At 38.9% G+C, this 17,644-nt stretch overlaps 1 protein-coding gene across 3 annotated transcripts in view; it reads right to left on the bottom strand.

The window, feature by feature from the left end:
• The window catches only part of atp1a3b (ATPase Na+/K+ transporting subunit alpha 3b), a 28,887-nt gene extending 11,518 nt beyond the window's left edge, over positions 1-17,369 (bottom strand). The window contains exons 1-2 of one of the 3 annotated variants that reach the window (XM_079470460.1): positions 17,177-17,369; positions 15,562-15,627 (exon numbers count right to left, since the gene is read on the bottom strand). In XM_079470460.1, the coding sequence (XP_079326586.1) occupies positions 15,562-15,627; positions 17,177-17,227 (117 nt within the window). In that variant the 5' untranslated portion in view covers positions 17,228-17,369. Of the gene's footprint in view, positions 1-8,571; positions 9,039-15,561; positions 15,715-17,176 lie in introns of those variants that run through there. The other 2 variants (XM_079470462.1, XM_079470461.1) reach the window with 2 other exon arrangements.
• Positions 17,370-17,644: the final 275 nt, after the last annotated feature.

Raw genomic sequence — 17,644 nt, 5'->3', positions numbered from 1 at the left:
CGCCCTTAAACCCACTCCCTTTGTTCTCATTGACATTGATCAGTGTACGATGAACAGGACATCAGGCAGTAGAAAAATGGATTCACTAAACACAAGAGCACCAATAACTCTTGACTCTGTTGACTTAATAAGAGATGACAAGATTTCCATTAAAAGGACAATTCAATCAAAAAGAACAATTCTGTCACCATTTACTCACCATTGAGTTGTTTAAAATATGTATACATTTCTTTGATCTTTTCTGATGAACAGAACACAGAGAAAGACATTTGGAAGAATGATTGTAACTATGCTAGTCAATGGTGTCCAAGAACTGTTTGGTTACAAGCATTTCTTGTCTCTCTGTGTTCATCAGAATAAAGACATTTATACAGATTTGTAACTTGAGGGTGATTAAGACTAAATTTTCATTTTTATGTGAACTGTTCCTTTAAAGCTGCACTGCAATGCCTTGGAACGCGAAGCATTACTTGATATGTTGACGTCATTTCAAATGAAAAGAGTGCGCGAGACATATCGAGCGACCGCCCCTTTATAAAACAACAAATAGAGTTTCGATTACGGAACACAGTCAGCCTGGCAAAGCTGGAGTAAAAGTCTATTGAAAAGAATAGGAAGATCATTGATATGTCATTTGAAGCTTGTTATTTACGATGGTGAGTGACACTGGCGTTTGTCTTCTCCTTTACTCATCAAGGCTGTGATGTCCGATCTCATCCATAGAGCCTCAACATTCACCGTACATCTCACAAAATTATATTTGACTGAGGGTTTTATTTGCATTGTTATGGTCAACCGACACGCCTGCCTAGACGGGCATGCACGTAGATGCTTACACACATGGCCAGGTGACACCTATTAAAAAAGAATGAGAATTTGAGAGGAAGATGGATGGATAAAGAAGTGTAACAGTACAGGGGACAGATGGAAAAAGAGAAGGCATGGGGGAGGGTACAAGTGACAGATTGAGAGAGATATCCATAGAGATGGAGATTGCGAGAGAGAGTGAGAGAGAACGAGCTGTGGTGTAATAAGATATTGCCCTGCTGCTTTATCAGTGTGTGAACTTGTCATCTCAATGACAGCATTTAAAGCAACACTGTAGTTTTTCGACCTTAAGATAATGTCTCTAAAATAATTTCAGTGCTGGAACAACTCTTAACTGGACAAATTCTACTCTCGTTGCTACCTGAGCAGCCTCAAAGCGGACACAACCACACTCTGTAAGTTCTGTGTTCGGGTGGGTACACACAGCCCCGCCCATCCCCTGTCTGCGGTAGAGTTTCCAAACAACGTTTCTGCATTCTTCCAACGTTTCTGTTCCATCGGTTTAGTCAACAAATTCACATGTATCACTCTGCCCACAGGGAAGCTTATACAGCGATATTATTTACGACACTAACAGGCTTATCAACCACATGGGGATCCCATGAGCAAATGTTCCAAAGCGTTGCTTTAATGCCTGGTAACTCTCGGCCGCATACTATGCCTGTCCAAACATGTGCAAAGTGCATTAAATTCACCCCAAACCCTCTTAGATGTTAGGAGGAATGTGAGGCTCTTCGCTTTCATTATGTGTCCAAAAGCAGAATTAACCTTACCAAAACTGTTAAAACTAATGTTTTAGTAATGGTTTTATAAGCGAACAAAGCTTTTAACAGGTAATGGAAGCACGCATAATGACCTTCACAACAGCCCACACAAGACACACACCAACAGGTCCGGTAACAAAAGCACAAGTGTGTGTACGGCAGATGACTACTAAATAATTAAGTGAAGAGAATGTGAGGATAACCCCTATCAAGTCTCACTGATATCAAAGCCAAAATGCCTCAGAAACACACACATTCAGTGTATTTCAATCTGGCTGTAGGTTAAAAAGCTCATGATAAAACGGATATCACACACCTGGAGACACCACAAACACGCTACCCTCTTTCATCTCTATGATATTTACAGCACCAGCTGAATACACACAGAAACAGGGACTGATGAGAGAAACAAGAGGCAAACAAAATGTACAGAGAGGAATATAACATAGTAATGTTTGTTGTTAATGTTTGAATGGCAGGTGTGTATTATCTTTAGATGTAAAGGTGATTGGTGTGAATGTGTGTGTGTGTGCTGCAGATACATCTGCAATGATACCTGCACTGCGGCGTACATGCAGAGTGGAAATAGGAGAAGAGCTCTCTCTTGCTCTCTCAGACAGGCCCGGTGCAAATTTGGAGAGCTATCAGATGAATATTAACTTTGAGTAAACCTTATGTTGAGAGATCCACTGTAAGAAATGAAGCTAATGTTGCTGATCAAACAAAACAGAGCGATGTGTGATTACATTTCCAATCTAGAAATGCACCGATATATTGGCCAGTAATCGGTATGGATTGATTGAAGCAATTTTTCACACTATCGGCTATTGACCAATAGTTAAAAAAAGCAGGGCTGACATATCTTGTCAATCAAAAGAGGACATTCATTATTTAGTCATATAAATAAATATTAATGAAATTTTTTTAAATTATTGTTCTATTAAATAGAAACCTATTAAAGTTGTGATATTAGTTTTAGTCTAGTTTTCTGACGTGATTGTGCTTTTCTTGGTAAAAAAAACGATGTGTTTCTCATGAAGAAAAAATCTGACATGCTCTGTTAGACAACCAGATACGACAGGCTGGAATTACACGCTGCACACTGACATTTCTACTGACTGATTCAGAAAACACACAGTCTACAGAGGTTTGTCCCTTGAACTCTTTTCACTAATTATTCATGCTCATGTAACTGAAGGACTCTGTATGTGCGTATGTGTTACGTTTAGATCTCCATGCATTCTTTAGAGTAAATAACGGCAATTGCAGAAGTGTGTATAACTTTAAAAACTATGTAGTGCACGTTGAGTCATGAATATTTTGGTTCAATGCCATGAGCCGCCCTTACAGCTTCAATAAGATCAGCAGGCCAGATTAATGTTCGCAGAGCATGAAGCAGCATGTCTGCCAGTAGCAAGATCAACAAAAGAAATATTTCTCCTGTACTCATCTCTCTTTTCCTCTAGCCAGTACTCGAATTGGACGCCCATAAGAGGTAAAAAAATAGTTTTAGGTGGGTCCCTCAGATATTTGTATTTGAGTAAAAATGATGATGACAAGTATGAATAAATTCATGCAATCGATTTGGTAAATTTAGTTTGTTTATGGGCTAGTTGTCATGTATCTCTACATTTTAAACACCCAGCCCCACGTCTAAAGACCACCATGCACAGGACATCGTTGACATGACTGCTTGATTGCCGTTGCTCTGGCAATGCTAACTTCAGCTAAAAAATGGAGAATAATAAACCTTCACTCGCAGACTTTTTGAAGGATAATTTTCTCTCTCTATATATCTATCCACTATGTTTATCAACTCTTTCCTGTAGCTCAGTGGTAAGAGCATTGTGTTTACAACTCAAGGTTGTGGGTTCGATCCCAGGGGATTGCAGATACCTATGTAAAATGTATAGGGTAATGCCATGTAAGTCGCTTTGGATAAAAGCGTATGCCAAATGCCTAAATGTAAATGTACACTCCATGTCGGGGCTTCTGTATTCCTTGCGTAAATTATTATTAGGCCTGGTTCTGGGGTGCTAGAGACCTCGATGAAAATGAGTGACAGCTTTTTAGTAATTATGAAGGGAGTGCTAGTTGTGAGGTTTCTGTGCTATATATAATCCATTCAGAATTGGATAAATATTGTTTTTCATGTTGCTAAGACCAACGGCCACACACACCCTGCAAAGTTTCGGGAAAAACATCGCCATGTTAATGTGGGATTAACTCTTGAATAGCTATGATTGACATATTTAGTTAGTTCCTGAATAAAGCAGACTTTTGGACTGAAATGGTTGAATAATCTGCTGACTGACAGACTCGCTCATAACAGTCCCTTGCCATCACTTGCTGGAAGTAACTATGTAAACTGGACTGAAATCGTTGAAAAATCCCTACAACACAAACATTGTTATCACAAAGTGTCAATCATCCAGTTGGTTTTAGGGAAAATACTGGATGGAATATAGAATTGAACGGAAGATTCTGGACTGGAGGGAATTCCTGCCAGATCCTGTCTCCTCAGTCCAGTCTCTTCAGCTATTAGTCCTGATAAATATCTTCCGGCAGCTGTACATACAGCAGTTTAAACGACTGTTATTGCAGCAGACACATATAATCAAATACTGCCCTCAGAGGGCTGTTCGGTGTGTTTGTGTGTGATATAGTACTAGTGTGACAGTGTAAAATATTTTTTAAAGACATGTCGATACTGTAAAGGCCACTATGATGTGGGTTCATGTGCGAGGAGTATGTACGCGTGACTCTAGGGAGACTGACCTTTACAGTGTGAGTCATGAGGACTGTGCTGTTGTTCAATAGCAGACAACACTTCATCCAGTATATGAGTATGTGTCTGTGTGTGTGTGTGTGTGTGTGTGTGTGTGTGTGTGTGTGTGCGTGCACGCGCATGTGTGACCTTGGGGCCTTGGTGTACCATCTGTTATGCTGTGAGATGTAGACCAGGCAAGTACAGATTAAATAATCTGATTACGGCAGACTGGGATTAGCTCCAACTGCATCATCTCAGCCTCAAAAGAGCTATATTCATTGTCAGTTTTTAAAAGCGCACCAGACCCACTAGACACCCATAAAATATTTTTAAACCGTCTCACCTGACAATTATAAAATACTTATTAAATAAATTAGTCATTTTACATAATGTTATAATCATGATGCATTTACTGTGTGTGCACATAAAGTGATGCCCAAACAGTTTAATCGACAACCAATTACTTTAAATAGAAAGTTTAAATATAAATCAGGTTTAATGAGATTATTTAATCCACTTCTGCACCAAAGAATCCTTAAATAACCCAGGGCACAGCATGACACACATAACACTTGAAGGGAAGTTGAGTAAGGGGAAGGGAAGAAAGAAACGTTCATGGTGTTTTAATTGCGTTTGATTTTATAAATCTATTAGTAAATGTTGAAATTAATTATTGTTCATTTTCATCGAATGTTAGCTAATGCATTTACTTTTTTTAACAGATAATATCTTACTGTAAAGTGTTACAGTAAGAAATAAAAAATAAAGTTTGATATGGTCTGTGTTTTGTAAATTAAGAGGAATTCACTATCTATAATCTGTTTTTTTTAAGTGTTACCACTCTTTACCCCTCCTGTTTTTCTCCATTCATCATTCTATCCTACCATCTGTCCAAACTTGATCCACTGAGCCCAGCAGCTTTACCAGGGTGTAGGGCATCTGTATGCGTGTGTGTGCTTGTGATTACAACAATAAATCACTGTCCTGCAGGACAGTACAGTCACAGCAGGAAACAGAGATACTTGACATTTCATGAGAGTTGTCTGTGGATTCTTCTTTATTCTTTAAACTACAGTGTTATCTAACATCCAATATTGTGTAAAATATAGTGCACTCAATTAGTTTTTCTTCTTCAAGAGCAAATTGGGGAACGTCTATGATGTCCTATATACTGCCTCTGAAGTTTTTGGCATTGTTTCCTGCAGCTTCATTTAAAGCCAATTCCATGTGGACTGTTTCTTCTCTGCTTCACCTTCCAACAAAGGATTACATTAATAAATGATTGGTGCGGTGTGGACATGGAACATGAACCAGGCCCTCCACCCATCTCCCCCAATGGACCAACAGATCTGTGGGGGCAGTTACACAGGAGAGGGTAATGTGACCTTGTCCACAATACGTACAGACATCCCTAGGACAGAATGTTTCAATGAAACAGAACAGGATCCAATGAAACCTATTTCACAATCGACAACACAGACTATGTGAAAGGTGTCCGGTCAGAGCCAATTAGATAAAAGTCATATATGTTTTCATGTGATCCTTGACAATTTATTGTTATATGTCAGAATACAGTAGTCGTTAGCTTTGGGGAAATTAAATGTTTGCTTATTTTTTATTTATTTAAAGATGAAAAAATGATATGTGGAAACTGTGGTTCAACCTTAAGAATTTAAGGAGGACTGGCACAAAAAAAACATGCAACACATGCACAAATCTTACTGATTCAGGGCACGGGAGAACTGCTACAAAATATCACTGCACAAAAGCATCAATAAAATATAAAAAATAGATCTCAGAGTCTCATGGCTAAATGATCAAAAATTACATATACTTTAGATTTACTCTATTTACATAATCTCATTAAACATCCCAATAAACAAGTTCACCGAAATACAAACTCACCACAGCGTAAACATAGAACGGTGAATTTTACACAATGTAAAGTAGTAGTGAATGCTGTTGTATTGATGAAATCACACACAATATCAAACATTAACAATCAATCCATCCACATTATTCAATCCACACCCCTCTCTCATTTTCTTTGTGTAACTGTGTGCCCGTGGCATCTGTGCCCAGGTAACCCAGCCCACTCACACTGTGGAAACCCAAGCTCAGTCAGGCTAATTACAAGTAACAGGATCTGTGTCTCTCCCTTCCTGCCCCTCCCTTCTACACAGTTCTGCTGCAGCACACCCACCCCTTCCCCTGCTCTCCTTCCACATTCAATCACCTGCATATGCAGTTGCATACACATACGCACCCTGTCCCAAGCACTGCTGCATCCTCACGTGTCTAAAGATCAGGCGGTAGCCTACATACTGTAATGTCATCACCAGATGTTTTCTCTCAGTTCAGAAATGTATATTGGCATGATATAAAGGTATGCATTGTGAGTTCATTAACATTGCACACAATATAAATGATTGACTGCAAAACTATAATTTCATCTGTTCTTTTCGCTTCTTTAAAAACTGAACAATTGTATATGTACTGTGTTATTTCTTAAGGGGTGTATTCATTTATATTCTAATTTGGTAATATGGGTGCTGTGATGATGCTGTGGATGTTGTAACACGGTCTGCTGGCGTTAAGATTTTAGCTACATTTACATGACCCCAATTCACTTTAGTCAATATCTATATGCTTTCGGCATCAGCATTTGCCAATTACACAGACAGACACAGGGATTTTCCACTCGCGTGGCTCCGCCTCATGTCTGACGCAGAAGCGGCCTATGGGGAATGAAACAGATGTGGTGATGAGGGTTGTGGTGCATCACTGCGACAGCTTTCTGCACATCAGGCTGCAGTTAGATCAACCAGTGTTGTTTCTCTTAACCAGGTTAACCCGTACACAAGATTCATCCTTGACATGACAAAACTGTTTGCGTAATCATTTCTTGCATACGTACATGTCATCGGTTTTGGAGCACGTCATTGAGCTCTGCAACATTGAGAATTTCTAGTGGATTTCCGGTTCATCTGTCAGTGGTTAGGACGTTAAAGTAGCCTACATATGCGCAGCTGCGAACCGGCTTTCCAACTGCGCACCGCTATGCGCAACGACACGCAGGTAGTTCTTCACAATGAATTACAGTTGTTGGACGTGTCGATTCAAATCTAATTGAAAATATACATCTAAGTTGCTGAATCTATACTGATCGGCGACATTGCGCAAGTCTGACATTCGTTTCACCCTCGACGCAGTTACACACGACTTGCATGACTCCTTAACGCTCTAGATCCAAATTCGACCTTTCTGGCCATCATTCAGAAACGAATCTATAAGATCTGTCATGCTGCGATGCCCAGACAGTCATTACCCGCGCTGAGTTGTCACAGATGTTGGAAATAAGCCGGTTTGAGCACAGATTCCCAGTAACCGCATTATGACGCATGGGTTTCAGCGATGGACCGAGATCAAGTGTGTGGACATATCCCGATATCAGACGATTCTATAAACGCGATAATACCGCAAACATGCATTTAAATACATTCCTGTTTATTTATCCGTTCAGCGCACTGACTGTAGGCTACAGAACAGGAAATGCGCGTTGCGGTCGGTGACGAGAAGAAAGGGAAGGATGTCTGAGAGAGGGGAGGATGGGGCGATACCTACATTGCGTACCACGAAAAGAACATATCAAAATAACGTGAACGTGTTTATAAAGCCAGATAAACAATACGTGTGAATAAATAAGCAGAGTAAAATAAGTCAATTATACATAATGGGCACGCGCATGACGCAAAGGCAGTATGACGCAGTGATGCCCTTTAGAAAGTCTGCATAACCCGATTAGACTGGCACAAGAACGTCCAGATATAATAATTCACACTGCACCAATTTACGTTTTCATTGAAGATAACAGCGTTTTGAAAAGCACATAAACTAGACCACAGCAAAGTTCGAAAACGTCGTATGATTCATTAAAATAAATATATTTTTTTAATAATTCTTAATTATTAGGTAATGGGCAACGTTTCTTTAATGTCATTGTCTGTTTGTCGCAGTCTGTGATGATGTATAACAAATTCGCATACACAAGTCAATGTCATTCTGTCACTTCATGTCTGATAATGCAGGACATGACTCTGCAGTTTGCTGGATTTATATGGAAATTTTCATTAAAAATATTCTTGCACTTTTTTGAGTAAATGAGACAGTAAAAAGAGGGGGGGGGGGTGAGAGAGATGCCGGTCTTACCCCCATGGTTGCGCAGTCAGTCCGTTCTCCTCAGGTACAATGACAGTGATGGAGAGACAGCCTTTCACGAAGATATGATGTCAGTAATCAAAGAAGATCTTAATAAAACCGAACAATTAGGAACTGAGACTAAAACTTGTTTTTCAGAGCTTTACTCGGCCGACAAGCGCGTATACTTTCACGTCAATATATAATAGCTATTCGTCGCAACATTAAGTTAGCGTATATGACAGCGTTCTAAAGAATGCGGATATACTAAATGACCAAATGAAATCTGACGAAAAGGCGGTGCATTTCGCAGAGATGCCGGTCTCGTGCACTGCTCTTGGTTGTTGCGATAAAGCCGGCAGAACTAAGAAGCCGCACTCCCCCCTTTTTGTGGTCTGGTCTCCCTCCGCGGCACTGCCAGCTGCCGCACCACTCCGATTAGAAAGAAGCGCCGGTGGATGTAAGGGATGCGCTTCTCTAAATGACCGACCTCATAAACAAGTGTCTCGCTGGAAACGCCTATATTTTCTGTCTGAGCCAATGAACACACGCACGCCTTATTATCGACGTGTCGTTTGTCCAATCGACGTGAACGCACCAGGTAACATACACCAATCGAATGCGCGGATGGCCCCTCCTGCGGTACTGCAGAATTCCAAAGGTGGACAGCGGTACAGCATCATCGTGTGCTCTGAGAAAATCTCTTTATGATAAAATGGACAAAAATCTGCTAAGTCTCGATCGGTGTGGTTGGACGATTCGCGTATTGTAAACGTGTTTGGTTTATTGGTTATTTGAACGTTTTCTTACGTTAAATTGAATGTTATCCAGAATGAGAACATGCGGGAACATGTAGGACCAGCACTGCAGCAGGCCTTAAGCACATTATGTTCTATGAGTTAAAAAAACATAATGTACTATCAGAACTTAACACTTTAACTGTTAATCTTTTAAAAACTGTTTAAGTGAATACTGTATATAATTATTTTTTATATATTGCACATTTTTTTGCTGTTATCAGATGGATTTACAATATAATTTTTTCTTTCTTTCTGTGTGTTGTGCATGTCTTTTTTGTATTTCACAAAAAAAATCTTTAATAATATTGTAATTATATCTATAAGAATGCTGCAATCTTTTTGCAAATATCTCTTGCTTTCCTTCATAATCAGTGTATATCTTGCCCTCTTTCTTTATCTGTTCCTCTCTTTCCTTATTGTAGCGATTCTATACATCTAGTTCATTCTTGAGCTACGTATTGTGCTGCTGAAAGAATCAAAGTGTGACCTTAAACTCGGTGACCCTGGAAAAATTACAGAAGGTCAAGCTTAGTATGCCAGCACATACGCTTTGACCTTCAAGTGCTATAGACACATTTAAAGGATTTATATCCACTTTTACAAATAAAAAACTGCAGGAAATTATTTTATAGACAACTGCATACATCAGGGAATATTAATCACGCTGATGGTTTCTTTCACAGTTAAGCAAGAGTATCACAGACACAGAAAACTCCTCTTACTCCAGACATCTGAACAGAATGAACAGTATCTTAACCAAAGTCAGATTCACCATTTTCAGACCCCTCACCGCAAACCTCTATACATGACATTTATATGTTCATATGTGAAAAGAAATACCTAGCACCAGGTTAATGAACTGAACGAGGATATTTTGGTTAATATTTGAGCAAATATGCATGACATGTGGCAACTGTATTTGAGCTAAAACACTAAAAACACATCACCTTACACATAAGAGATATATAGGGTTTGATGGAAGGCACCTGCTAATGTATTCTCTGAGGACATACACAGGGCCAGTTTTTTGATTTGCATTGGAAAGTAGTGGTTCTGTATTTCAGAGGGGACAGACATTGTGCCGCCCATGAATCTGTCAAACTTTGCTACATCCCCCACTGCACTTGCGTTAAAAGAAAACCTGCATGTCATTGCATAGATCACAAAAATGTGTGATTTTTTTAGCTTTTCAGATTTTTCACATTTTTAATATTAGAAACATAAACTAGATACTGTTTATGTAAGTATAGTGTGTAACATATTGCATTGACTAGTATTTACATTGAAATCACAAAGCTTTTTGCCACATCAGTTACCCAAGTTACAAATCATATTGCTTATAGGTTAATAAATTGTGTGCCAAATAAAGTCCCCTATAACAAAACCATGCGGCGTAGTCCTTGGCCTACAGTGTAACAAATAAAGCTTTTTCAGAATAAAAAAAAACAAAATGGCTAACACCATGCTCTATCCTTCTTTAACCTTTTCCAGTATCCCCTACCCCCCTTGCTGCAGAGAGAGGAAAAATCTCCGTCTCCACAGCAACAGCGGTCAGGTGATCACATCTCTTAGTCATTTTGCTGACTCAGAACAGGGTGAAATGAGGAAGAGACGGAGGCAAGAGTCAAAGAAACCCTAATTTTCATCTCTGGCAGTTGCATTATGTTTTAGCGTAGCATGATCGGAACCTACTTCATCATAAACAGCTTTAAAACATGAAATTACATATTCTGTAAAATGATCAGTGTTGAATCAATTTGAATGAGAGTAAGCACACATAGAGAGGCAATACAGGAGGAGGAGATTGGAGAGGCAGAAACACATGGATGACATGAGATCAGAATAAAACAAAGTTAGATAATATATCTGTTGAAGGGCAACCATTTACAGTCTAATCTAATTAAATATCCTCATTCACTTCTGTGCCTAAACTAGGTCAGGATTCTCTGTTAAGGTCACACCAATGTCAGAAGGACAAAATAGTGAATCTAATGAATGTAGAGGTTTCCTCAAATTAGTTTCCTCATAAACTAAAAGAAGAATTGGCGACCAGTGCTCTTAGATTAACCTAAAGAGAAGAATTTGGGCTCGTTTGCTACTGAACATTCTCTCTCAGGAGGGATGTATTTTTTTACAGAGCACATCTTAAGTAATAGCAGAGCTCAGATTCTGTGACTGCTGACTCTGCAGCCATGATTCTGCGTGAGCGTGAGGTTACGCCGTTCAATTCCGAACGACATGTGCTTCCTGGTCACTTCCTCTTTAAGAGGCAGATAGCCAATCAGGAGGCCAAACAGTAAGAGCACGGTGTCCTTGGAAACGACCTTGCAGGATTGAGAGTCTTAAAGGGGATGATGAGGAGGAAACAACCTCAGTAAAGGTCACAGCATCACACGCCAGAATTCAAAGTGAAATAATGCAGCGAACAGAAGAATGTGAAATACAAAGATAAATGAAGGAGACAGGGAGTATTTTAGTATTAAGAAAACATAGGTCTCTGCAAAACAGACAGACGTCACCCCCCTCAAGATTAATATGACCGCATGCCATGCGTCCCTCGTTGCGTAATGACTTCTGTGAAAGGAACAGAGGACAAGATAGGAATAGACCGGGATTAAGGAGAGATGAAAGAGCGGGAATAAAGAAGAGGTTGGAGGGAGAGAGGTTTTGGGCCAAGGGTTTTAAAACGAGCAATCAAATAAAGATTAAGTGTAGCTCACCGTGTTCCTTGTGTGTCAGGACTCTGTGTTAAATGTACTCCTAATCCAAAAGGCCTTTGTGTGGTAAAAATAACTTTTTCTTATAACCTAAACCTTTATAATGCCCTTATCATTAAATACAAAAACTAACTTGCAGAGAAAAGCCTATACACATCATGTATATAATTTTTTTGTGACAACTAGCCCCAGGGGAAGGTTGCATATGCTATAATGTCTGTCTTTTTTTACTCAGTTATCTTAATAGTTTTTTTCTGAATTTCCTGGAATGAAACGTATATATGTGCTGTCCTTGATTTTTTTATTGTCCTTGAAACAGATATTTCATGCCTCTTCTCCAGGTACAGGTCCTCAGAGCTTATTAGCACTAGGCTAGCATTTAGCGCTAACATAAATTTATGTGGGCACAATGAATCGTGTAGGTGTGTATGCATTGCAAACACAGAGAGCACAAATAGCCGGGTTACTAGCCCCAAACTGTCATTGCTTATGATGAAGCTTGTTATTAGGATTAAATTCTGAATAGATGAATACATGCACACACACAAACACACACACACACACGATGTCGCATCTTCCTCATTAGTTTGAAAAACTGCGGTGGCTAGATTTCAGGCACACATCATCATTCTCCCGCTCTTGCTGTTCTTGCTTTTTGTAACATATACACAAGTTCACACAGATAAACACAAAATATCAGATCAGCAGTAGTGTGCGTGTGTGTTACCACCAACCTGCTTCTAAGACATTTACTGTATGCACATGCATTCTGGGTACAATGTAAAGGCTTTTCAATAAGGTGATTTTGAGATGAAGGGACATTTTTTGCATGTTAGAGAGTCTATAAATAGCTGCATGACATCACTGCCTCTCCACCACATCTGTTAGTCATGCTCATGCTTCGCACACACACAAGCATACGCATTAAAGGGATACGTCAACCTAAAATGAAAATTCTGTCTTCATTGACTCACCTTCCAGCCGTTCCAAATAAGTATAAGTGTATATTTGGACAGATATTTGGAAGAGTGCTTATAACCAGGGGTTCAATTGGGATTTGTTATGTGTCAGGGCTTTGTGGGGGATTTTGGGGGTGTGCAAATGAAGCTTATAATCTTATTAATTGACAAACTGTAAAGATGGCAGTAGTTTACAAAGCTACATGTAAGAATAAAATCTTTCTGTAGGCCTGTGCCCTTTCCTTGTGTCCATTTCAAATTCATTTATTATTGTCGACAGAATTGTATGTATGACCTCTGTATTTCCAGAAGGCTACTTTTCTGTCAAAACTTCGTACAACATTCACAATGACTGAGATGACCCATTAACTTGTGCATTGTTGCAGGCGCACACACCATAAACAAGCCTATTTAATTGCTTAAATTTGATCAAAATGACATAATTTGGAAGTTAAGCCATCTTCACAAACAATGTTAAAACAACAGATCGCACCGGACGAGAAGCGGTATGTCTACAACTTGCAGATATAACATCAGAAAAGCCACACACATACAGGGAGCAGAGCGGGACGATCAGCCTAGGTGCCGGTGCTCCGACCCGGACGGCCTCGGCCTAATTTAACCCCTGCTTATAACCGGACAGATCTTTTCTACATTGAGTCCCATAGTAGGAAAAATTACTTTATCATTTTTTTTATTTGGTTGAACACATGAAGAATGTTGGACAGCAAACAGTTCTGGGGCACTTGGCTACCATTGTATGTTTCCAACTATGCTAGACAAAGGTCGGCAAAATCTGACTGGTTATTAGCATTCTTTCAAATAACTTTCTCTGTTTTAATCAGACCAAAAACATTTATAGGCTACAGATTTGGAACAACTCGAAGGTGAGTAAATGATGACAGAATTTTCATTTTGGGGTGAAGTATTCCTTTAACTCAACGATTCAAGAATCAAAAAGCAAGAGATAAGTTACACATTGATGCAAATCAGTCTTATTCGGTTTATCGGTCTTTGTCAGGTGTCACACTCACAAGAATCGAAGTGCATTAACTTAATTAACACTGCATATAGAGTTTATAGTCTGTCTGATATTTGACCTGTGTTTTGACTTGCATAACCTTTTATGTTTTGCTTATAGTCAATGTTTTCCTGTACAGCTGCTTTGTAACAATGGAAATTGTAAAAAACGCTATATAAATAAAGCTGACTTGACTTGCATTATGGGTTTTGCCACCATTTATAAGGTATCAACTCTGAGATATCAACTCTTTTTTATTCAATTTCACTTCATTTTAGAGATAAAATGATAAGTTCTTCTTGTGAAATATGTTGTAATAAGACACGATAGAAACAACCGAAAGCTTCACCACTAGGAAATATTTTTTAGGTTTCCCACTTGGAAGAAAGTTCATGGTCAGCATGTAACAACACATTCTGTTATGCCTTTTTAACCCAATGTTGCTTTAATAATAAAGTATGTACAATAAAATTTTCAAAATGTGTTTTTGATTGTTATCAGTACAGCCAAATGAATACAGAAAATGTTGAACAAACAGGGTAAGGCTTATTGGTAACGTTAGAGACTCACATAACATGTATTGCTTACAATTCTGTGCAAATCAATGGTAGACAAATGCAGTACATATAATGAAAGTATCAGTATGTTAGTAACAACATAAGAATGAATAAATGTTGTGTTTGGTCTCTTTAATACATCTGTGGTCCCTTCCCTCTTTAAGGACATTATTACATAATTTAACATTTTTCAGTATTTCTCTCATCAAAGGTCGTTGACTTAGTGCCTCTATTTCTGTAATTTAATTTTAAAGTAATGCTTTAATCTCTATAATATCTTTTTATGACTTAACATTTTTCTTCAGTTATATCGGCTGACATGTTTAGATGAACATGGTAAATCAAATGTCCTTTTAATGTTTCTAGTGAACCTGACCTTTTCTGTTTAAAGGGTCTTTTCAGCAGGGTAGACAGCAGAAAGGAGAAACCATGTGGTGTTCTCTTATGCACAAAGTGGGCAAAATCTTTTGACATATGCCCCATTGTGGACCATACCGTATATTTTCAAGTGATATGCCGCCCAAAGTTGTTCCAAACCTCTATACATTTCCTCGTTCTAATGAACTGAAAAATAATTGGAAAAACATTAGCAACTGACAGCTCCGGGACATCCTTGACTCCTATAGTACAAAAAATTCAGTTTGAACACAAAATTAGATATTTAAAAAAATATTGAAAACCAGTTCTAAGCCACCTTTGACTCCCATTGTAATTGTTCCTACTGTGGTTGTCAATGATATCCCAGAAATGTTAGTTGCTAACATTCTTCCAAATATCTTTCTTTGTGTTCAGCAGAACAACGAAATGATTGGAACAACATGGGGGGGGGGATAATTCATGACAAACTGTCATAACAGAATTATAGTTTTCCCTTAAAGTGATGCACACATGCGCACACAAAATCATCCAGCATCCAATACGTTCTCTCAACGGCCTTTCTTTACTCACCATGCTGTTCTGATCTCCTCCCCCTCCTCTTCCGTCTTCTCCTCCAGCACAGCACGACCTTCCCGCCTGACGGTCAGAGGGGAAACAGCATGGGATGAGGCAGGTTAGAAAATGGAGAGATGTTCAGTAGATGAGTGAGAGGGGGCCTGGTCTCTACTCCAGATAAAGAGAATAAGAGACTGAATCGCTTGATACTGTCCACTAAGCCCCTTAAACAATCTGTCTAATCACAGCTTCTATTACTTATCACTCGCACACAGCACTGCAGGGGGTCTAGAGTCACATGACTGAGCTAATATCATCCTCTTAGCTGGACAATGAGTTGTTTCACTTGTACACTGTAACATAATATTTTTGTTCCGATCTATTTTTTCAGTTTTATTATAACTTTGTTCATCGGTGGTTCACCTAAGCACAAGATTTTTCTCACTGCTGTCTCTAAGTTTGGCAATGCACACTTAACCCACTCAGCTGGCTGCTTTTGACAGGCCCTACAATGATTTGACTTGACTACACGGATGAGCCGATGAGTGTCATTTCTTTAGCAGCGGTCCATCTACCTTAGAAACCAGAAAGAGTGTGTAGCGTCCTGTATTTGGCCATGGCCCAAATATCACAGTCTGTGTGGATTTGAAGATCGAAGGCCTTATTTTGCGCATGTCCTTGAAGTATAAAACACTGTCACGTGTCATTTTTTATTCAGACGGGTGCTCAAAAATCTTTCGGCTTTCATTTACACATATTGTGGAGGAGGTGGCCTCCTATTGGAACAAAAAATGAAAAATGCCGCGTTCATCACCGGAACTCACGCCATTTGCTAGGAAAAATTAGCCTATGGTTCATGTGCAGCAGATGGATATCGGAAGCTAGACATAAACGTTAATAGCGCTGTCAATATGAATTTTTCCATTTAGGCCTACTGAAGAAACAACATGGTGAATTCCATGTAAGGGGACCCATAGTGTATGTAGAAAGAGTTCATTCTAAGGCAATAAAAACATAACGCTTCATTATGTAAAGTCTTCTCAAGACTAGTTATGTATATAAAAAATTACACACTGGACCTCTAAAACATCTCATTCCTAAAACATGATAAAAATAACATACAGTACATATTTCAAATTTTTTGGGGGGAAGAAAAATAATTTCTTTATGTCTCGCCAGTCTCTTTGTTATCTATGTCCATATAAAACTTTGACTATAAATAACTTTTTGAAGTATTACAATCATTGAATAAATGTAAACAATAGTGCAATATTTCAATTATTTTGAAACATGCATCCTATCAGGGCATTTTTTAACACCCCCCGAAAAACAAAAGGTTTCTTTCCCTTTTATGCTGACATAAACCCTACAGACCATTGCCCAGAATGCTATTTAAGCATCATGTTAGAGAAACTGCATGCAGGTCATTATTTAACGGTATCTCAATAATTAAATCCCCAAAGAAAAAAATATAAAGTCCACCCCATCTATTTTCTACTGAATAGCACTATTGTCACCTTTTGGAAGTACAGTAGTATTGTTAAGCACACAGAGTTGTGTTATCTGTACTTGTGGAAACTAGTTGCATGGTGGTGCAACTCTATTCTATAGGGAAACGGACAATACTCACCAGCCATGACAACAGTGCACATGCTGCCATGCTCATCATAGTCAGACACATGGTTACAGACAGAAAGGGAGGAGTGAAGTTTGTTCATCACACTTTATGAACAGGGCTGAGACACAAGCCAATAAGGACATAGACTCTGAAACACACGACCGGTATCCCACTGCGATCTGCACTGTGATAGGCAGATAGGAAGAAAGGATAAGAGAAAAGTGAGCTCCACCTGCACACTCTTTAACCTCCTATTATCCCCCCATCCTCTTCCGGGTGCTCATCCTCCTCTCTTCTCATTTATTTTTAGATAGATTAGTCAAGGAGAGAGCAAGATGTTCTTATAGGTCTTCTGTGTCAGGTGTATCCCGAATGAATGAATGTGTGTGAAATGAAATGAATTGTTTTTTTGTCCGATTTTTTGTAGACTTTTCGTCACAACAGAAATGAACTTGATTCAAGATGTATTGGAAATGAAAA

The sequence above is a fragment of the Barbatula barbatula genome (genome assembly GCF_947034865.1).
Source record: "Barbatula barbatula genome assembly, chromosome: 12".
In the NCBI taxonomy this organism is placed as follows: domain Eukaryota; kingdom Metazoa; phylum Chordata; class Actinopteri; order Cypriniformes; family Nemacheilidae; genus Barbatula; species Barbatula barbatula.
Note: the sequence above shows the minus strand (reverse complement) of the source record. Positions and strands in the feature narration are given on the sequence as shown.